This window comes from Petromyzon marinus, chromosome 2, assembly GCF_048934315.1.
Source record: "Petromyzon marinus isolate PM22_M1 ecotype Great Lakes invasive population chromosome 2, UKy_Petmar_22M1.pri1.0, whole genome shotgun sequence".
Classification (NCBI taxonomy): Eukaryota; Metazoa; Chordata; class Hyperoartia; order Petromyzontiformes; family Petromyzontidae; genus Petromyzon; species Petromyzon marinus.
The window spans coordinates 10,392,547-10,416,130 of NC_133668.1; the positions used below are offsets into that span (position 1 = coordinate 10,392,547).

Below are 23,584 nucleotides of genomic sequence, written 5' to 3' on the forward strand. Positions count from 1 at the left end.
GGACGACTAGACTGGTGACAGAATAGCAGCTGAAGGAGGGGATGCGCCTGAGAGGATGACCATTTGCAGACAAGGAGCAATGAAATCTAGTCATCTGCAGGAGCAAAATAAATTATGGCATCACAACACCATGAAGGATAGTAATGTGTGAGGCACTTCATTCAGCAGCTGATACATCATGGCTGATCATTATTATGACATGGAAACTTATACATAAGCAAATATTTGTATTTTAATTTTTTACATGCAACTGGAAAAGCATTTACTTGAAATAGTAAAGAAGCTCACTTGCTTGACTTTATTTCCAGTCCACTTGCTGTAAAGGAATTCCCTACCATAAAAGTTTTTGTTTATATCTGAAATACAATTATTGTCCTCTTGAAAGTCCCATAAACGGCATGAACGTTGTTCAAACAGGCAGCTGTGACCAACCGATGGAGACCGACGAAGGCTTCACGACAGCAGCCTCGGACTCGTCGCTGCCGCTTGAAGTGCACGGGCTCACCGAGGAGATGGCACTCGCTGCCCAGTTAATCGAAGACGCTCCCGGGAATGGTGCTGGCGACCAGGACGGTGAACAGGAGGTGTGCACGTGGCGTCCCTCAGGCTGCTACGCTCTGTGCACGGTGTGCAACTTGCAGCTCAACTCCGAGGGTCAGGTGCAGATGCACTTCAATGGCAACGCGCACCGTCGCCGGCTGCGGCAGATCACGGCCCAGAACGGCGGCACAGGTAATTAACGACACCACAGTGGGTGAAACGGCAGACCTACGGAGGTTTTGACGGTTGCCCTGTATAGCTTTCGAATGCCATGTTTAGGCTGCACGCATGGCGCAACCCGAAAACACTTTGGAGAGCTGGAAGACCTCTAAATGGCAAAGAAGTAAAGTAAAACTCTGTGACGTTTATGTATAGACTAAGATGTTAATGCAGGGACCAGGTTCATGCGATTTGTGTGGATAAACAAAGGCAATGCTTTCCAGTTTATAATTTTATCGAACACCTGCTATGGCTGACACGGTGTATTAGGGGATTATATGGACAGCAATATGCTCTCTCGCTTTTGTCTCTCCATGCGCTATGTTCAGCCACTTCCTGAGCAACAACAGGAAGTAGTACAGCAAATAGATGTCTGATAAGTTTACTCTGCAGTGGTTTACTCGTATGAGTTTGTTTTCGCCTGGCACTCCATTTTCTATACTCTTTGGTTCTTTCGGTAAAGTCACGTAGGTAGAAAAATAATAATAGATCACGACGTTTCGATCGCAACACAAGCAATTGTCATCAGATGGGACAACCATAGCAAGAAAAAACTGCTGAAGTAGGCGAGAGATCTGCCGTGGCAGGAGGTTATATAGGCCTTGGCAGTAGGGGGGAGAGAGAAGGTGGGGGGAGGAGGCGGGGCAGAAAGTGGACCCCGCAGCACCACCCGGGTCACTGGAGTAGAGATCGAAGAGAGATGCACAGAGAGAGAGAAAGACACATAGAGAGTCGGAAAAAACAGCTGACATAGGCAGTAGGAGGGAAACATCACAGTCAGTTAAGACTCTGGTTAATAACGTCCTTCTAATCATTGCTCAGTTTAAAACAATGATCGGCAACGACAGAGGTATTGTTCCTACCGTGTTTCAGATCTGCCTTGTGTTCACGAACACGGTCCAAGACATGTTGTTTCGTTTCCCCAATGTAACTATTTATTTATTATCATTTTATTTTTATAATACTTTATTTTTATTTTATTTTATACCTACGAGACTTTACCGAAAGAACCAAAGAGTATGGTTATTTCATGTTTCATATTTGCTTGGTTCTAAGGAATTAAGTCATGGTGAGGTGTGGTGGCATTAATGGCATGTGCTGTGATGACCTCTTAAATTGCCTCATTTCAAAATCATAGCACTCCACACTTTACCTTTTGCCAACACACCTTGTAATGTTAACAGAATATGGCCTACTGCAGTTAAATATCCCCAAATGGAGGATATTTAAGATGAAATATAATAATAGATGAAAACTATAACAGCAGACAATCATGATAATAGGTTTTTACCCTTTTTTCTGGCAACAAAACAGGTGTTAAGATGTTAAAACACCAAAACTGAAACCTTTTACAAGGAATCATATCTGCATTAACCACAATGCTTGTGGTCAAAATGCAAACAAAAAACATACTCTGATAATATATGGTGTGGACCAATCAGTTTCAAGGACAATGTATATATGCTGCATTCAAATATTTAAAATACCCCAACCAAAAATCCCGACAAATAAGTAATTGCCTTTGCATCTGCTATATTTAGAACAATACCTCCATAAAATGTATTCCAATCAGTAGTCCTGTTTTATCATATTAAATACACAGATTTCTTGTTGCTTATCATATCTATTTCACTACTAACGCACACTGGAAGTAACTCTGGGATAATTATTATTCCCATTTGACGAAATAACTTCCTGGTTTAAACCCTAGCCTGGAAACTCTGGTCTGCATTGAGTCGATTCAGAATATCACATGGCTGATTCAGTCATCTCGTACACCTCTGGAAGAAGACAGATGACATAACGATGCGGACAACAATCGCAAGCTATAGACCACACTTGAAATCATTGCTCACTCCAATCATTTTCCAGAGGCATCGCAGACTGACACCATGAAGCCACTACCGGAGTTATCCGTAGGGTATATGAATGTTACAAAATAAGAATAATGCTAAAAGTATTTAAATATATTGACTGTACTTGTTTGGGGTGTTTGTTGTGGTCCTGTAATGTTGTCAGCACTGTATATGTCAGCGGTGCACTGCCTCCATCGCATTTTAAATTGACAGTGTCATTGGTTCTATCAGTGTTGCCCAATCAATATAGTTTAATTACTAATTGAGTTTAGCATGCTCCAGACATTAATATTTGCTCCATTGCTGAATCTATCTCAATTCTCGGTGGCTTGGCGAGCCTCAAGTAGGTATCAGCAGCAAAAGAAATGTAATAAAAATTGGTGATTTCATGCTTCAAGAGGTCAATGATCGAGACATATTTTGAGTGGATGTGAGTGGGCATGTGCTATGTGTGCATTGTGAGACCCTGGTGCTGCAATCTATATGCCTTAATCCTTTTGTTTTATGCCAGATTGGTCTCATAATTTTGGTGATGCAGGTTAACGATGCCAACAAGCTATAATGGTGCTGCATTTAAAACGTATCTGTTGACAGATGCTAAATGGACGTTTCAGGTGGCAGTGTGGCCTCCCGAATATCTGTTTACTTTCGTTCCCAGCCAGCAAGCCGTTTGTACGCGATGGCTTGCAACCCAAAACCGTGTCGGTATTGAGTTGGAAGTCTCTCTCTTTCATTTGGTTGTTTTTTCTGACACAACAGTTAAGTTTGAAAATTGTACGTGATACGTTTGATATCTTAATTTGAAGCTTTCGTGACTGCAGGAATCCATACTCTTTGGTTCTGTCGGTAAAGTCACGTCGGTAGAAATAAAATAAAATAAGACAAATCACGACGTTTCGATCGCAACACAAGCAATCTTCATCAGGTGGAACAACCATAGCATGAAAATGCTGAAGTAGGCGAGAGAGCTGCCGTGGCAAGAGGTTATATAGGTAAGAAAGGGTGAGGCAAAGGGGGAGAGAGAGAGGGGGGGGGTATGGGAAGCGGGGGGCTGCGTGAGCTCTAGGGGAAGAGGACGTGAAGCTGAGGGGGGAATTGGGCTAGCCTAGAAGTGAGAAGCTGAGTGTGGGATACGGGGGGGAAAACATAAAAATGTACTAGTTTGATATGTTTGCAATGCTGAATTACGGCCATGGATTTCGCAACATTGGAATTCATAAATAATTTAAAGCATTTTCCTTGTAATATTTTTTTTAAAATAAACTATTGCCAGTTATTAATTGAATCTTGTTTGTAAATTAAGTGTGAGTTGATCACCCTCACATATGAGTAAGAAGATTATATTCATGACAGGTAAATCATTTAAAGGACGCTTTATCTTACTCAGTTATTGAAATAAATACTCTGTTATATACTTTTACTCATCTGATTGGTCTGGTAAGTTGTTCACCTTTAAACTTAACATCTTCTTGCGTAGCATTTTTAGACACAGTTGGATTTAAATGCTTTTACAAATGGATATTTAAATATATTTTCTAAAGGATTGTTTATTGAGAGCATAAAATTGTTACCTTAATGTTCAAGTTCAAGTTTCATTTATTAGGTATAGCCCTGTGAGCCATGCGGCTCTTGAGTCGGGTGATGGATTGCTCCCAAGAAACACATATTTTACAAGTTTGTTTTGCTTGGAAGAATACTGATTTGATTTCTAATTTTGTCTTTACTCGAAGTCATTTGTATCATTTGTATTTATTGTTCCACGATTATACTGTATTCTTGCGATCTGAACACTTGTTCTGTGAATGATTCAATATCTGTTCTGAAAAACAATAATGGCCAAATCCCCCTGGGTTATATATTTTTAAACTGGATTGTGCACTATTTTATGAGGTTTATAATCCTTTACTTGTAGACTCTTGTTTTTATTGATTATATTCCACATACTCCAACCTCTACAAGGATTCGTGTAGTCCTACAATGTGTTAAAATGTGCAAATGCAAACTGTGGCTTTTTGTAAAGCGTTTCATGAATGTTTAATGATCAAGGGCTACTTTACGTGCAATGAGCCTTGTGGTTACAAGGCAATTGCATTAGTGCCCATCAAGGTGCAAAATCGTTGACCATAACGTAATGTGGGATTTAATGATCAACACAGATACATCAATGACTGATCGTGGTGCTGGGAACAGTTGCATGAGAAATATATCATCGCACAGCAATGATAACATCATTTTGTCTCAAAGCTGAAAATTGGGAGTGAGTAAGGATGAAATTAAATGGTAAAATGTTCCAGGACATCACTGCACTTTCCAAATGTTGCACTAACATCACATGCTACATACTGAACTGTCTTCAGAATTAGATGACAGTTCTGCGTGGGTATAGTCGAAGGTTTTGCATTTTATTTCCATTAAACAACCCTTACCGCCGGCTCATATGCATTTGAATAGCTGTCCATTGTCTAAAAGTACTGTCTGTATTATTGCTCTTCTTGGTTCTTTCAGTAAAGTCACGTAGAATGGAAATAAAATAAAAAAAACATAATAAAAGAAAATTCTCACGACGTTTCGGCCACAACACAAGTAGCCTTCCTCAGGTGAAGAAACAGGACTGTCCAGAAGACAGCGCTTGAGTGAACACTGCCAAGCATGGACACCGTCTTTTTAGCTGTGTGGGAAGAACAGAGCGCCTTGACAAAGGAGTTAACATAAATTAGCATGTTAGTATGAGGGACAAGCTTGTGTTCAGACGGACGAGTCCATCTATGTTCGGAACGGAGGAGGGGGGGGGGGGGAAACAGCCACGGTACGCTGCTCTGTCCTGTGTTGCGTTCTAACTATGCTATAAACTGGACTACTATTCAATATTATACCTTCCTATCTAAACTACATGGTATAATATCGTATCCATAGACGAACATAGATGGACTCGTCCGTCTGAACACAAGCTTGTCCCTCATACTAACATGCTAATTTATATGTTAACTCCTTTGTCAAGGCGCTCTGTTCTTCCCACACAGCTTAAAAGACGCTGTCCATGCTTGGCAGTGTTCACTCAAGCGCTGTCTTCTGGACGGACAGTCCTGTTTCTTCACCTGAGGAAGGCTACTTGTGTTGTGGCCGAAACGTCGTGAGAATTTTATTTTATTGTTTTATTTTTATTATTTTATTTCCATTCTACGTGACTTTACTGAAAGAACCAAGAAGATGAATCCCTGCAGTCACGAAAGCTTTAAATCGAAATGTATTATTGCTGTTATGTGAACGTTAAAACTAACACCTATTCAAAAACATACAGTATCCGTTTTATTCAGAAATTTGTAATTCACACCACATTTGTCCCTTTCCATCTGGTGCCCATACTCGGGCTGTTCTTGTTTGCCTGGCTTCATCCCTGCATGTTCTGTGACTGATCCCTGTCAGACGTCTCCTTATTAGTTCGTTCATTAGATATTACGCGACGAATATATTGTATTACCTTTGTTCTGGCTGGGTTATTGTGTGCCTGTGATATGACCTGACCACACTGTTTTCCAACAATGAGATTGTTTTCATCGCACATTTTTAGCTGTATAATGTATCACTATATTAACTAAGCAAACACTTGAGCAAATTAAGCACAAATATTTGAATTGACACATCAGGGCCATTTGTTGCCTTGCGTACTCTCGTTAGTTGTACAAGCATGAGTGGTACCTTCCAGCCTCATTAAGCCAGTGACAACCAGGTGAACTCAAATGGATATCACACTCGGGGTTGCCCTGCAAAGGGCACCCCGAGGGCTCAGGTGTCGCATTCACTTCTTTAAAAGCGGGGCAGGGGTAGACACTGAGGTATCACGTTTTGCCTTTTAAAGGCCAGCAGGGTAAGCTCGTGTTCTTTAAAAAGCAGCAGCGTAGGCTCAGAAATAGCACGCTCAGATCTGGGGGATATATTAGAGGAAACCTGTTTTCCTCTTTAAAAAGTGACTCGCCCAAAGGTGGAGAGTCCAGCATTGGCTCCGTTTCAAAATCAAATCCCAGCTTTTGGTCTCGTACTGTGGTGTTATCATTGCAATGCCAGACGCCCACGGATAAATGGCTATACCGACTCCTAATTTTGTTTGCCAAAAATCTAACTCGGTTTGTGTGATGCCACTTCAGGCAGACATCTTATAGACCGAGTTTCCTAAATGCACCTCAAGACCATCCCCTCTGCCTATTTGTGAGTGCACACCTGACATTCAACTTGCAGATGTTCAGCGACAGCAATTACAAAGTGAGTATTAAATGGTGTTTACCCAGAACGTAAATAAAACTATTTCCACTTGAATGGTTGTCGTTCGTACAGTCAATAATAATATAATCCCCATATAATAGGTATTCATAACAAACATAACACGATACCACTACAAAGTATTTAAAAATAACTGAAATTCAAACGTGATTTTTTATTGTGAGATACATGTGTACTGTCCTTCATGAATGATGGAAACAAAAACCAGACTTAAATACCATATTTGTATACAAATTACAAGGGTTGTATTTTCTAACCTCATGCAAAACAAATTTAAAGGGTGCTATTCCCGAATGTTAAAACACCTTTTAAGACTAGATTACCCATTATTGCAAAGTTTGTGCGATTACTGCACTTAGTGGACAGGTACCCGATTGGTGTCTGCTTAGATTGTTATCGGGTCCTTTGGTGTGTGAGATACCTTTCTGCACACGATGGGGATTTTTGAATTGTCTCTGTTGCCATTATCCCCATATGTTAGCACCGTATAGACCTTGGCTTCTTTTCCATGTTCAATGAAGCAAAGCTAATTCTGTTTTCAGGTTTTCGGATCTGGCAAATGTTTGAGACAAACTATCATCCGATGTTCCTTTGTCCTATGTTCAATTTTCAAGCTTGAATCCATCGTCATTTTCGACAAGGTGGTGTTTGTATTTTGATACAATATCCACCGTATTTTCCCGCATATAACCCGCGGGGTATACCACTTTTTACAAACAAAACAAGACCCTGCGGGGTATATGGAGGTGCGGGCTCTCCCAAAAATAGTTTACACGTGTGACATGTTAAACTTTTTCATGGTAGGACTATCCACTATGCAACACTTACCTTTGACTAAAGCACTGCTGAATAAACCACTCACACTAAAATTGCACGTTATTACGTTTTAAATTAATTTTTTGTACAATTAAACGACAATGTTTGAAGTGCGCGCACTGTTTACCGGCGACGGGAGAGCTGGGAGAGAGAGGTGGGGGTTGGGGCAGCTGGGGGGAGAGAGGTGGGGGGGCAGCTGAGGGGGGAGAGAGGTGGGGGGTGGGGCAGAGCAAGATCTGCGGCGGCGACGGGAGAGCTGAGAAGAGAGGTGGGGGGTTGGGCGGTGGGGCAGCTGGGGGGGGGGGAGAGGTGGGGGGGTTGGGGGCGAGGCAACGGCGTTACCGTAGTGCCGCTAGTATCTGCGCAGTGCGCAATCTACCAGTGCTAAAACTGTACTTACCGTACTTATCTACCAGTTATGTGTTACTTATTGGATATTTACTTTTGTTACTTATTTACTGTTTTATGCTCACTCGTTTCCGGTTAGTTTGTTTTCTTTGTGCACGTTATGATTTCAATGTTAACAATTAATAGTGGAATGTATTACAAATGTAAACTTGGTATGAATATGATGGAATTAAGCTGCGGTAACGACGTTAAAGGTATGAATGCATGCGGGGTATATGAAGGTGCGGGCTATCTGAAATTTGTTTTACACAAAACGCTGTTTTTGCGGGGTATATGCGTCTGCGGGTTATATGCGTATGCGGGCTATATGCGGGAAAATACGGTAATTCTGAAATCAATCATGAGCAGGCATTTTAATATGGCCATCTCTCATGGTTAGTAAATGATACGCATTACCATGTGAATACGATTGCATGGCAATTCATCATTCTTTACAAACTGAAATAAATGTCTGTTAACTAGTGTTGTTGTAATGACTAAGATGAGCTAATTTGTTCATGAAAGAGTATTTTAAAACATTAAAGTTGAGCGTAACAGCCACATGCTGATCAGCATGGTGGGCGAACAGTCTCTTATGATTATTTCATACAGCCATCATGGACGCGACTGTGAAACCGCCTATATTATAAATCTCAACTGCCCGACAAAAATCTCCAGCCCATTTTATGTTCAACGTTAGGAAACAGGATGCTTACTTTTTACATTGTCATCCTCATGAGTGATGTGTAATGCACCTCTTAAAGGCTGATGCTAAAAAAATGTTAATATTTGAGATAATGAGGTTCCTGCAGAGACCATATGTGGAAATTAATGGAATCGGAGTCAATACATTTTCCCGCTGTGTTGCCAGTTTATCCTTTTAATGTCCACGCTTTTTAATGTACACGGTAACCTCAGTCTGCTCACCGACCGACAAAGAAGTGATTGATAGCGTGGGGAAACAGGAGGCAATTGTCCTCCAAGGTGGGGAGCGGGGCCCACAGGAGTGGGCTAAAGGCAAGGGGGCCTGTAGAGGGGGGAGGGGCAAGGAGAGAGGGGGCAAGGGGAGAGGTGGTAGCTGTCGGGCAATGCCTCGTGGCTGGCGACGGCAGAATATCAAGTGTGTTCCGCTTCAGTTGTAATTTACTGTGGGGGGGGGTACCCATCCCATTCTTCATCATGTCCACCCTCCGTGGTTTTCTAGAGCAACAGGGCACATCATATTTACTGCAATGTACAGTATATAAAGTATGCAAAATATTTTAAATTTGCATGTTGTTGTGCTAAATATTATAATCGTTACATTATCTAATGCATAGTTAAGTTAAGCGCATGCATTTTAAAATTGATTTGTCTTAAAATGCCTGACTTACATAAAACAAAAAACATTTGCAGCCATTGGTCAATCCATTGCTGGACGAAGGCCTCCTGTTTTTCAGACCTTTGTGCACGCATGTGTGTTGAACTTCTTTCGCGCCGTACATAGCCAACTTTGCTCATAAGAGGTGAGTACAGCACTTCACACCGGCTGCCGTTGAGCACAAAGGTACTGAATAATCATGGCCTGATGCATCTGCTTTCTTTAACCCCCAACATCAGCATGGCCAGGGCAAGACTTTTCCTAACCCCTTCCATTTCCTTGACCAGGATTGGGCCTCTGCCAGTCCGGACAGGTGCAGGCTTTGCTCCATCTGCTGTCCAAGCACCCTGTTGCGGACCACTTTTTTGAAAATATGTACACAATGCTGGCATGTGGTCTCGGTGTTAGCACTCTAAATTTATATCTGTGAAGTTGGCTTTGGAGAAACTGACCCCCTTCGAGATTGTGTCCCCGTCGTGGTGTGAAATAAGCCAAGAGCGATTTGAGGCAAAGGTATTATTGACTCGTGTTCGCACTTCACAGCCAGTGGGGAAAGTGTTGATGATAAGCACGGCTGGCTATGTACGATGCTAAATACGTTAAACACACAAACATAACATATTGTGGTGCTATGCGTACCACACTTCATTGTATGGGCGGGTCAATTGCAGTTCCATAATTAATCTGCTTTCTCATTGCCATCGCTTGAAATTTTATACCCCACAAAAATGCAATTCAGCTATTAAATGCATTCACTGGCTCACAATGTTTATGTGGCTCAAATGGTGTTAGACCAGAGGACGCCAAAGGACGCCAAAAAGGCCTTTTGGCGTCCTCTGGTCTAACACCGTTTTGAGACTAGGCTCAAAAGATAGCTGTCTCTGGTGTGGACCAATCAGTTTCAAAGACAATGCATATATTATCAGAGTATGTTTTTTTGTTTGCATTCTGACTACAAGTATTGTGGTTAATGCAGCCATGATTCATTGTAAAAGGTTTCAGTTTTGTGTTTTAACATCTTAACACCTGTTTTGTTGCCAGAAAAAAGGGGAAAACCTATTCTCATATTTTGGTACTGGCAAAGGAGGTCCCATGATTTATGTGGCTTCTTAGTTTTCTTATCATGGGATTGGGTAGATGGCTGGTTAACATTTTTTTTACAACAGTTCTTATTTAAATTAGATTCAAAGCTTTCGTGACTGCAGGAATTACTCGTTGGTTCTTTCGGTAAAGTCACGTAGAAAATAATAATAGAATACGATGTTTCGATTGCAACACAAGCAACCATCAGATAAAAATGAATGATAAAACACAGGCACAGAAACAACATAGGCAGACACACATGCAGAGAGAGACACACAAAGACACACCGAGCGAGACACACCAAGACAAACAGAAGGACAACCAATCTGTGCCGAGGCCTTAAATCGAGAGAGGGGGGGGAGGGGCCGGGGCAGAGAGGACTGGGGAACCACCAAACGTTTCTTGTCCAGCGTTGCTCCTGCTCCCAATGTAAAAAAAAAATCAAATAAAATATATAAAATGAGATCGAACGTAAAACTCAAACATACCTTCCCCATTTCGACTGTAACGTTTGAACAGACAAAAGTACTGTATTCCTATACTCGTTGTTTTTTTCGGTAAAGTCACGTATGTAGAAAATTATATGTGCTCCCTCACTATTTGTTTTACACCTGATGATGATCGCTTGTGTTGTGTTCGAAACGTCGTGATTTATTATTTTAATATAATTTTCTACATACGTGACTTTACCGAAAAAAACAATGAGCATAGTAATTTATGCAGTCACGAAAGCTTCAATTCTATACTGTATTTCCTACATAGCCATACACAAACACAGCGCAGCATGTCTCTCTATATATACAGTACTGTGTATATAAATACATATTGAAGCATTGCATTTCTACAGAAATGGGAGACCCAATTTTATTGGTGTCCAAAAAGCCCCTCCACTGCCCATATATCTATAGTGGTTGAACATTACACGAACAACTTTTGTCTTTCTTCAACCACTTCTTTATTTTAATCGTTTAACCACGTCCTCCACACTCCACCGTATCCTGGACACCGCGGCTCGCTCGCCGTGCTTCGCCCGTCTCGCTCACCACCTTGGTTCCCAGTGTCACGTCGCTCTGCTCCGCACACACACACGTCTTCAACTCCTCTATTCCTACGCTCTCTCCACTGCTGGCTATCCTCCTCAGCTCCTCCGGTATACAGCGTCGTCGCACACCTCGTCTCCAGCTCCTCTATCACTACGCTCACTCCACTGCTAACTGCTCCGTCTTCTTCGGCTTCGCTATCACTATGCTCACTCCACTGCTAACTGCTTCGTCTTGCTTCAGCTTCGCTATCACTATGCTCACTCCACTGCTAACTGCTTCGTCTTGCTTCAGCTTCGCTATCACTATGCTCACTCCACTGCTAACTGCTTCGTCTTGCTTCAGCTTCGCTATCTCTATGCTCACTCCACTGCTAACTGCTTCGTCTTGCTTCGGCTTCGCTATCACTATGCTCCAACTCTCTTCTCAACTCTGTTTCCGAACTCCACGTCTTCACCGCACAGCTCCCAACTCCAATCTCCCCTTCTCTCTCTGTCTCCCCCCAATTTATCCCCATTCTCATTATGGCTAATTAATTGGTCCGCGTGCCCCCGCACGCCTCGCGTCTTCAACCACCTGCCTTTTTCCAGACATCTCGACGCCTCCTCGGCCCCAGCAACAGCACCAACCAATCACAGCCCTTCTGGCTTAATTGGCCTGACCGTTACCCCATCACCCCAGCCTCTTCACCTGGCTGTCCTAACACGACCCCACTGTTAAAGCCGTCTCCTCAGGCTGACCCCAGATAAACCCCACACTGTCCGTGTGATCAATACAATCGCGCAGTTTCCCCAGCACACCTTCCTACTCTACTACATATCTAATCAACTGTGTGTGCTGTAGTGTGCATTCGCTAAAATTGAAGATATCAACTTTCTTAAAACAGGCCCTGGGTGCTGGTAATAGTCAAAAGCCTGCGTTTTACATAAATGCAATGTCAAGAGAGACTTTACATAGATGCATTTCACTTGACACACATCATTTAAGCTGTATTTATATACTTTATAAAAAAAATAGTAAGTGCCAAAATTAGTTGGGGAACATTTGCATAATTTTTTTGCAAATGTAAAATCAATACGGAACCATAACTTTGCACAGGCAGAGAATGATGTCTATCGTTTGTGTATGAATGCAAAATGAACTACCATTAATGAGACTTCCATAAACGTTCTGCGAATAAGTGGCAGCACTGAATAATAAATGAAGTTCATACATTTGTCAAAAAAAACATTTTATTGTACTTTATTATTTTGTTGAGATATGAGCATGTCCAAAAAATAACGCCCTCAAAATTTGAACTATGGCAGTAATAAATTTCAACTTCATCTTATCAAGAACAACATTAGCCTTGCCAAGTAAAAATGTCCTCTGGGGCCCTCATGCATACGATCACACTTTTTCCCCGTCATCACGTTGAGCATATCACATTCAGAACCATTGCACTGCGACTTTAGGCTGTGCTGCTTTCTCATAAGTATAATTTTCACACCTGCAAGTGATAATTCGTTCATGAAATCGCGGATTTTTTTATATATAGTACATGGGCTCTGATAAATAAAGAAGTAGCTAAAAGTGTGGAACAAAAGCTGCATTGGACACAAAAAATAAAGGAGTTATGTGTGTTGAGAATTACAATGGGAAGCAGAGGAAAGCATGAATCAGCGAACAGATTAACATTATAGATGACCTATTGACTGCTTAAAATAAGTAAGTGGTGGAGGTCATATAGGTAGTCATGTAGTCACATTTAGTGATGGAATGGCAGCCAAAGGAAGGACCATGCCTGAGAGGAAGAGCCCTTCGAAGATGGAGTCATGAGATCAGCTAATACACCGGGGTAATATAGATTGTGGCATCACAGTATCAAGAGGGATGGTGACAGATGCCTCATCCAGCAGTGAATAGGACATGGCTGATGATGTGTGTGCATGTGTATGCCATTAAGCCACAGCTGTGGTTGCGATGTATGGGCACAGCTGTCAATGTTTAATCATATTTTGGTGGTGGAGGTCATGTAGGTAGTCATGTAGTCATATTTAGTGAGTCCCTGTTTAATAATATCTTAAATGGCTCTTCGTGGCTACCATGCACTACCTTATAATTACATTTGGCAAGCAACCCATGATTAACTAGTCTTGGCTAAATTTCGATTTAAAGCTTTCGTGACTGCAAGGATTAATCTTCTTTGGTTCTTTCGGTAAAGTCACGTAGAATGAGAATAAAATAATAAATTGATGAAATAAAATAACACAATAAAGTTCTCACGACGTTTCGGCCACAACACAAGCGGCCTTCATCAGGTGAAGGGACGAGACAGTGCTGGAGCGAGTCGCTCCAGCGCTGTCCTCCAGACAGTCTCGTCCCTTCACCTGATGAAGGCCGCTTGTGTTGTGGCCGAAACGTCGTGAGAATTTTATTGTGTTATTTTATTTTATCAATTTATTATTTTATTCTCATTCTACGTGACTTTACCGAAAGAACCAAAGAAAATAGTCTTGGCTATTGTACCAATTTCCCAAGAGAATTGAACGGTAGTTTTACTTAGAATACAGTACTTGTAACCTTTTTTCATATACTTTTATTGGAAATACCGTATACGTTTTTGGTAAGGAATAATATGAATTCATTGAGATTTCTTCAGATTTTTATTATGATGAAGACATTGAATTATTGTGCAACTTTAGCTTGACTTTGGTTAGATCTGTAGTTTATTAGCATGAGCATACATGTTTTATTGACAGCTTTTCCTTTGGAATCACTTTGAATGACAATGACAAGTATTTTTCAGACAACTGGCGCATTAAAAAGTAAATTTTATTTATAGAAAAAAATCACTAGTGGGGAAAAAAAAACAAATTATAATGCTTGGTAAAGCCAAAGCCTATGCATTGTAAAGGAGAGTGTGCAAGGTGCTGGGTGCAGATAACTGGGCCTCTATTCACAGCCAGTGCTGAAACTCCCAGCGCCGCACGGTCGGCACAATACATTTACGATACAACACACACGTGCGCATTGTCTTTGTGTGCTGTGCGATGGTGGCTTGTTCTAATCATCATTCTGTGCTGCTTGCTTATGTCTCCAACAATATTTAGGTTAAAAAAATCTGCAACTTTTTTTTTTTAAACCCCAAACCGTTTTAGCTTTCTGATGTTTAACACGTAGGCTTTTGCGACCAATATCCATAATATAGGTGTTTTTGGGTAAGATCGCACGAATATAAATGTGTCGTTAAACCACCACCCGACACAGACAATTAGTTAGGTTTGTCACGTAAACAGAACATGCCAATTTGTTACTAGTACAGCACATCGGTGTGTTGGAGAGCAAATCCACAACATTTACACTGAGTATGACGTTTCGCCAGATTTTATGTGTTTTCTGGTTCTGCCGCATGATGTCCGACGTTTCGCTCCACGGGTGGATTCAGTTTACTGCATCTGTTTTTGCGCCACATGCCGAACATTGGACATCAAGCCGAAGAACACGCGGTGAAACCTGAAGGAACATCGGAGAGCTGCACAGTACAAGAAACATGTCGAATATTTGACTTAGAACTTTCGTGGCTGCAGGAATTCATATTCTTTGTTTTTTTCGGTAAAGTCATGTAGATAGAAAAAAAAACCCACTACGTTTCGATCACAACACATCATTATTTTAATGCGGTGGGCTAACTCACTAGCTATCAACAAAAATGTGTTCATGAAGCCATCCATATATATAGACACAGACACAATTTCAACTGAGAGGATGGGTACAAACTTATCAATCATTGGAAGGACATGGTCAACCAGTTTAAGTCATAACTGGCTGTGATGTTCCCATCCTGCCACCTTCTGTTGTTAGTTTTTATTTTCAGCTCTCCGATCTTACATTAACAGGTTTTATTTCTCACACCAACATAGCCACCTCCGCGCTGACCTCGACATGGCGGCAAGTCTGCGATCTTACATTAACATGCTAATGTTTACTTGGCAGACCTTTAATTGGTTGAAACCCACCACCAGCGCCGTCGTTGACCATCGCTTACATTAACATTACCTGCCCCGCCCATGCTGCTGACACTTGGGCTACGCCCATTTTAAACCTTTATAAACAGTTTGACTTTAGAGGATAATTTCCTTTTCCTGATGATGACCGCTTGTGTTGCGATTGAAACGTCGTGGTTTTTATTTTTTTCTTTCTTTTGCTTTTTATCTATGTGCCTTTACCGAAAGAACCAAATAATATGTGAACTATATTATAACTTCAATAGTGCCGATTGCTACCCGCCATTTGATGTGTTTGGCCTTTGAACTTGTCCTCAGCAACCATTATTTAAAACATGAAAAACGTACGCAGTGTTTCTGTACAGACAGGACCATTTATTTGCCAATACTCTAAATGGCATATGGATGTTGAAGGACCAGTGGCATACAGGTTGTGTCTCGCATATGCTGTTTGCTTATTGCTTGCCTAAACGTTGACACACCAGGATAGTCAAGTGCCTTGTGTCACTCGAACCTTGCAAGGGTTAAGTCGATATATATCTGCACGTGACAGGCAGGGATGTAAATAAAGACGGTAAAAAAACTCCCTCTTAATAATGCAGCTTATAAATCATGCACACATCCCCGTAAGGCAAGGAGATGAACAAAGACAGAGCGTTTGGTGCTAGCTGCAGGCGACACCAATAAAGTTACAGCGTCCAAGTTTAAGGTGGCAGTTTTTCTGCATGGCACCTCTCGGCTTACCCTCCGTTGTAAACGTACTGAAGCTTGAACCATCAGTAAACATTGCATCGTGGGTTTTGGTTAATGTTTGCTTAACGTGTACATCACCAGATGCCCTCGGTAGTGGGTTTTATTGGTGGAAAAGCAATGCAAAATTTCACATTCCAAACGTCTGCCTGTGAGACTGGTCCAAATTACACTGTTTGTACATTCCCGCATTGTTGTGACAGTTGTTTGCATTGTTGGTGTTTCACGACTATGCAGCGTAATTGAGCATCCTGGATATTTCCTTCGAACTTGGACCAGAGATCGGTGCCGGCTTCCACTGATGGGCATCGGGGATTTGCCCCGGGGTTTGCGGATTCAGATTACAGCCTCTGCTATTCAGAGCAGCGGAGCTTACGGAAATGATGATGGGCTCCCTGCCTTTGGAAGATGAGCAGCCTCACGCTCCAATATCTTCCCATATACTCAACCAATGAGAGCCACTTTAGCAAATTAAAAGCTTGTGAGGGAGCCAATTGTTCCATATGAAGCCTTTTCCCACCCAGTAAAGCTTCTCCCTAAGGCGATCTCAACATTTTACCCTTACCATCCCCCCCCCCCCCCACAGTGATGGAGAGAGGGAGAAATCCTCCGAGCCACCCGATGACTTTCATGTCACTACAGTGTATCACTTAAGACCTCTGCGCACCACACAGTGTGAAAGATTTACAGGACACGTACGCAGGGTATTGTATTATTTTTCATGTTGACTTTGACACGCAGTGCTCACATTTAAAGGTGACTCCAAGGGTGGTGCAGTTTCAATCTTTTAGCAAGCTGTGGGAAATCTTATCTATAAAAGTCTCCGCGCTTGCTTGCGAGGTTTTGACTCTCGAACGGTGGGCTTGACGTCGAAAAGAATTTGCCAGCCGGCACGCCCTAAGCCCCGCGGTGGGAATAGGCTATTTCCTTTTCACGTCCGTCACCTTTAAATTAGTTAAATTAGCGATTTAGTGGGATTTTGGTATTTTTATTTATTTATTGCGCGACATCGACCGTACCAACTGACGCCAATTGCGTGGAGGGGGCGGACCCTGCCAAGTGATGCGCGTTCGGTCGAGCTCACAGGGGACATTCTTTTACGCGTTTAACATGCAATAAATAACACAACATGCAATAACATGCAATAAATATACACATAACGCTGCGGATATTTCTTCACAGTGTGATGTCCTCTTCGCCCCCCCCCCCAACACGATGCGTGCAGTTACTGCTATAAAGTCCGTAGATATTAATATTATTACAGCGCTTAGATAGTATTATTGTTTACTATTATTAAACAAATGCGTTGGCAGATATTACAATAATAATGTTTGTGTGCCCGAAACTAATTTTTCATTATTTGTGTTGCTAAATATTCCCTTTTTTTGCTGTGCTTTTATGACGCTGCGACGGTCTACTCCCAGTCTGTGATGTGGCCTGCTGCCTGCTTATAATTAATTAAAGTTCACTGGCACTCTATTATCTACACTGATAATTTTCCTTTTGACCATTATGAGTGTATGCCAGTCTATAATATGTTGCCTGGTTCTTTACCTCACTCAGTGTACTGCCAGCCTTTCGTGTCGACTGTATTCTGCTTTTTCAGCTGCTGCCCGTATTGCCAGCTTTTTATGTCCACTGTAGCAATGCTTGTGTCATTGAGTCGGTGTACTGGCAGTCTATAATCTAGACTGTGGCCTGCTTCTCAACTTACCTGTGCGTACTGCTGCTCTTTAATTTACACTTATTTCTGCTTATTTCTTCAATGCATTTCTATTGTTTCGATTGCTCACGTCACGCTATTTACTCATACGTAGTACTGCGATACTGATAGCTGTGCCATCATCGGGATTGCTGTGCACGTCGATGTGTGTGTGAGTCAATGTGTGTGTGTTTGAGTCCATGTGTGTGCGTGTAGGTCCATGCGTGTGTTTAAGTCCATGTGTGTGTCTGTCTTTTCGAACAGACAACGCCCGATGTGTGTGTGTGTGTGTACATCGAAGTGTTTGTGTGTGTGTGTCACTCCAAGTGTGCATGTCAGTCCATTTGTGTGCGTATCAATCGCTGCGTGTGTTAGTCGATGTGTGTGCATGGCTCCATCTGAGTGTGTAAGTCAATGTGCGTTTGTGTGTCTATGTGTGAGTCGATATGTGTGTGTTAATCCATTTGTGTGTGTATCTACAGTAGATGTCTGTGTGTCACAGTCCATATGTGTGTGTGTAGGGCAATGTGTGTGTCAGTCTATGTATGTGTGTGTAAGTCCATGTGTGTGTGTCTTAGTCGATATGTGTGTGTGTGTAAGTACATGTGTGTTTACGGCAATGTGTGTGTGAGTTCACGTATGTCTGTGTGTGAGTCCATATGTGTGTGTGTAAGTCCATGTGTTTGTGTGTGTCAGTCGATATGTCTGTGTGTGTCAGTCCATGGGCGTGTGTGTTAGTCGCTTTGTGTGCGTGGCTCCATGTGAGTCAGTGTAAGTCAATTTCTTTGCATGTTTGTAGGTCCGTGTGTGTGTGACTGAATGCATGTGCTTTATTGACCTGGTCAAGGCCTATGATACCATCAGTAGGCCTGGCCTCTGGGTTGTTCTCCATGCTTTCGGAGTCCCTCACCCTTTGCTCACGATCTTTAAGGACCTTCATTATGGTGAGCGGCCCCGCGTCAAACTACGTGGCCGTCAGTCAGAGCCATTCCCTCTACACCTTGGGGTGTGACAGGAATGTCCTTTGGCTCCCACATTATTTAACATATCTTTTAACCACGTAGTTCGTGAAGCCTTCAATGGCTGTACCGGAGGAATTACCATATGGTACAGATACAATGGGAGGCTGATCGATGCCCGGGTGCGGGCAAGGCATGGCTCCCTATTGGTCAACCATGTTAAGTATGCCGATGCTCTGGATGATTGCTGCTCACTCGGAGGAGGAGTTGGAGGCACTGCTGCTGAACCTGGAGCTTGCCACTAAGAGGTGGGGCCTTACCATCAGCCCCACCAAAACTAAGCACCTGCCTGGGTATTTTGTACCATCGGACAATCCACCCGCACAACTCACAATTGGTGATGCGGCAGTTGTGGAGAGATTGGAGAGATTCCCATACCTGGCCAGTGTGCTCATGACCGGCTCCGGTTTAACAGCAGAGGCTTCACTCCAAATCAGTCGAACGCCATTATCTTTTCATCGGTTTCGTTACGCTGTGTGGAAGCTACCTGGTCTCTCGCTCCGCATGAAGCTCCAGGTCTTCTCGGCCATGGTAATTCTCTCCCTTCTCTATGCTTGCGATGCGTGCACCCCCCTAATGGAACATCTTCGCCGGTTAGAAACATTTAGGGGAGCGATAGTGTAGCGGTTAGCGCGCTGCGCTATGAACCCGGCGACACGGGTTCGATTCCCGCTCACGGCCAACACCAGTGACGATTATCTGAACCGGTCCCGGGCCTCCCCTAGGTCGACTCAGCCTCAAATGAGTACCTGGTGCGGTGTGTAAACATTGCCACTAGGGAGACAAAGGCGGTCGGGCGTAGTGCTGGCCACCCACCCCCTCGTGTACCGTTACCGGCCTTCATGGGTGTTCGCTAACAGCACTTGCCCCTACAGTCTGTTAAGGCTATATGGGGGATCTTTATCTTTGTGTGTCTGCCTTTTTCGCACAGGCAACGCCGGGTACTTACCGCTAGTGAGAGATAAAAACGTGCATTCGTAACACCAGAATATGCGTTATCTCTTTGCCAAAGGGTCTGCCTGACATGAGCAGTGATTACACGGGGCTCGTGGTGGGTAAAGTGAGGACCAATGGTCATGCTCATGAAGTCTGTAGACGAGTGGCCATGGAGAGGACAGTCCAATGTCCTTAATATCCACTGTGCACACTTGTGGCGGGGGGGGGGTAAACATATGCCTGCAAGACACCATGAAAGCAACCAGGCTCGTAAATTTAAAAATAAAATCTGTCTTCTTCTTTTCAGTTGGAATCCCCTTTCGTGTAAATATAGAATCAGTTTTATTCGCGTTCATATAATCATTCCTAATGTTTTGAATAGTTAATAGCTGTGTACTTGCCAAATAGGCTTCCACAGTTACTGACAGTTGTTGGTCGTTATTCCAAGTTAAACAAAGCTATAATTTCATAAAGTGTTTTTTAAAAATCCGTACGGTTATATTTAATCAACAGTGATGAATGTAAAATCGTATTTCACCCAAAGCTGTTCATCAGTTTTGCATGTGGCAGTGAGGAATTATTTTTCAGGCAAGGTTAACACATTTGTTCGACCTCGTGTCGAGCAAACAGAAAGAGAGGTGTTGTTCTCAGGCTTTGTGGGCTTCAGGTAATGGCGTGCTGTGAACAGACAGCTATTTTGTAGCATCGAGGAGGCACTGACGTGTGTTCGTGAGCAAAATGTCATCAGGTACTTCACCTGGCATGTTCTCCTGGGTGCTCGGATTGTATTTCACACACACGTGGATTGATAGCATGCATGAACAGACCACTTTGCCTTGGCTCGAGCTTATCTGGGACCAGGGAGTAAGGGCCAGGTCACGCCGTGGGTTTTAAAAGTTGAGAGACATTAGCGATTCATATGCTCATACGAAAACAACACCAAATCCAAGCACGTTTTCTGACCGAATAGATAGTTTAACTTCCGCCAAAATTGTGCTTCAAATATGCACAAGTTAACGGTTTTCTCCAACGTTTATTTCCCAATTTCAAATGACGAAATGTCATGCTGCGATGCCAGATGAGCAGTCCTGTTGGAAAGCAACACTTGCATTTCATCAGCCATCTTCCCATCTGTGCTCATCCTGGATCTGCAGTCACCGATGACTGCACACCATATTGTTGGATATGAGCCCTTACCACACATAAGTAGGTTAAGGATTGTTGGAGATCTTTAAAATATATATTACGCTTAACCACACATTGTGGAATGTGAGAGATGTGGGTTGTTTGATACATTCTTCACATTTAAAGTATTGACACATACTGTATACTGTACATTAATGTGGTATTACAAACAATTATGAAGGAAAAAGGAGTTATGTTTCTTTTTGTTCAAGACAAAGTTTTACCATGTTTCAAACCAACTTTGTGCGCATTTATTCTGTTGGTGGCTTTGAGCCAATGGTGGAAATTCCACTACCAATGGTTGGGAAGTGCAATAGCTTCACAGGACAATCACTATTGAGTTCCCGCAAAATGGTACTCATTTTATATATTCTGGAGTGATTATGAGCTGAGACGACCTCTGACCTGCATTTTATTAAATAATAACTTACAGCACCATGTCAAGCCACTGCTGAGTCGATGACTTCCCCACATCGCGTAAGTCGTGCTGATTGTTTGACCATACTTTACCATGCAGGCCAGAGAAGGTTAGTGAAGGGTGGCACAGGAACATTCTGATATAACAAAAAGTTAACCCATTACGTATTGCACTGAGTGGTATATGAACGAATGCGATATGCATATTACAACATGCCCGAAACATCACTTACCACCCACCAGATTAATAATTAACCATTAATTACAAGCAACAGATGGTTGGGCAGGAGTAAGCGATTAAATATCTAAATCCACAATTAGTGCTACAGATCTTCTTTGAGAATTGATGTGTACAGTACAACCATTTAAACATGAAGTGGCATTACAGTACCTCGTGTTTAAATGGTTGTACTGCACCGCAGACAGGTAATGTGAAAACCGTAAGCACTGTCGAAATGATTTCCTGCTCAAATTACCATTGGGATGGGGCTCACCTCCTGTTTCCAGGCCTGACCAATTTGTAGAAATTCCACGTTTCTATAGCAGGGTTAAGTCTATCCATAGGACAACCACTGTTGGCTTCTCCACATATAATGCGGCACTTATTTTATAGACCCCGAAGGGATGATAGGCTGAGTCAATCCCCAAAGAGGATTTTAACTCGTAACCTTCTGATTGCGAGCCACTCGCTCTTCTGCTGAGCCACTTGGCCAGTGAAGCACTGCGCATGTGACAAAAAGTCAGAATAGTCTCCAGAAGGACCAGCAGGCTGGACCAACCTGCCGAGCCAAAGGTTGCCCTGGACCCAACTGACCATCCATAATGTCCCCAACCCTAATGTAATTGATATTTTCGATTGGCATATGGCTGTAGGGAATTAGTCACTCCCAGGATACAGTCGGGAAAAAAATCCTTCATGTTATTGATTTGTAGGCTTCAGTTGACACAGCAAGGGATACATTCCGAATGGACTGTGTTGCATCAACCACAGGCAACCTAGCATGCGTGTAATCATGGGCAATTCGAAATACATTTTCGGCATCTGAATGATTTGAAATCAAATGAGACACACTGTACTATTTTGGCCAGACTGATCACACTGGTTAGTGCACTTAATACATATTTGAACGGCTGAAAGTTGAAATCTCAGTTGGTAGTCAATTCAACCCATCCTTCCTTCTGGGTTGATAAAATCAGCACTGGTACTGTCCAGTTGTAATTTGCTCACATTTAATCAAATGTAGAAAATCAATGCTCGAAACAAATATTTTATTTCCAGGCTTTGGGAAAAGTGAGGATTTGAACCCCATTAAAGCAGTGGCGCATGTGGTCTCAGATTTCCATTCCATCTGTTTTTTGCCACATTAAGCTGATTTGCTAAACCAGCTGCAGGGCATTGCGTGCACCCACGTACACAAACACACAAGCGCTCACACAAACAAATTCCCACAAAGCCCAGTGGCCAGCTTAAGCCCGCACCAGAATGCAGAGATTAAATTCTGAGCTGAGAATCGTTCTTTAGTCAATGCTGAGATATTAAACGAGGAAGCAATTAATATGTAGTTTAAGATAACAATAATGAATGAAATCTACTTAAATTACTATTCGTCGTTTAATGTTTTGTTTTGAAATGTTTTAATCACAGTTAGCATCATAGTGAATTATTAATACCACAAACTAGCCACGAATACAACTTAACATTGAAAAATTCATGCAATGAGAAATATTCATGAAAAGTTGCCCATCATTTCGTAAAGAAACGCGTGTCAGGAAATAAAAGTAATGAAATCACATTATGGATTTTCTATAAAAGGAAAGTAAAACCTTAACATATACAAGCATTGCCGGAGTAAGGTTACCTGATGCCTTGAGACCCGAAATAGACGCTTGTTTCCCCTTAGTGACACAAGGTTGTGGGCATGTGTTGACGCTAGTGTTGCTTATCACCCTGCACTACAATCCCGGCAACTCATAACAACACAATCCATGTGGCACTCTGTATCTGAACCTGTT

The 23,584-nt window shown here is 42.4% G+C and overlaps 1 protein-coding gene across 6 annotated transcripts in view; it reads left to right on the top strand.

The window, feature by feature from the left end:
- The window catches only part of LOC116947763 (zinc finger protein 385D-like), a 140,346-nt gene that overhangs the window by 38,903 nt on the left and 77,859 nt on the right, over positions 1–23,584 (top strand). For all 6 annotated transcript variants that reach the window (XM_032963928.2, XM_032963910.2, XM_032963919.2 and 3 more), the window contains exon 2: positions 418–732. In XM_032963928.2, coding sequence (XP_032819819.1) covers positions 418–732 — 315 coding nt within the window. The remainder of the gene's footprint in view (positions 1–417; positions 733–23,584) is intronic.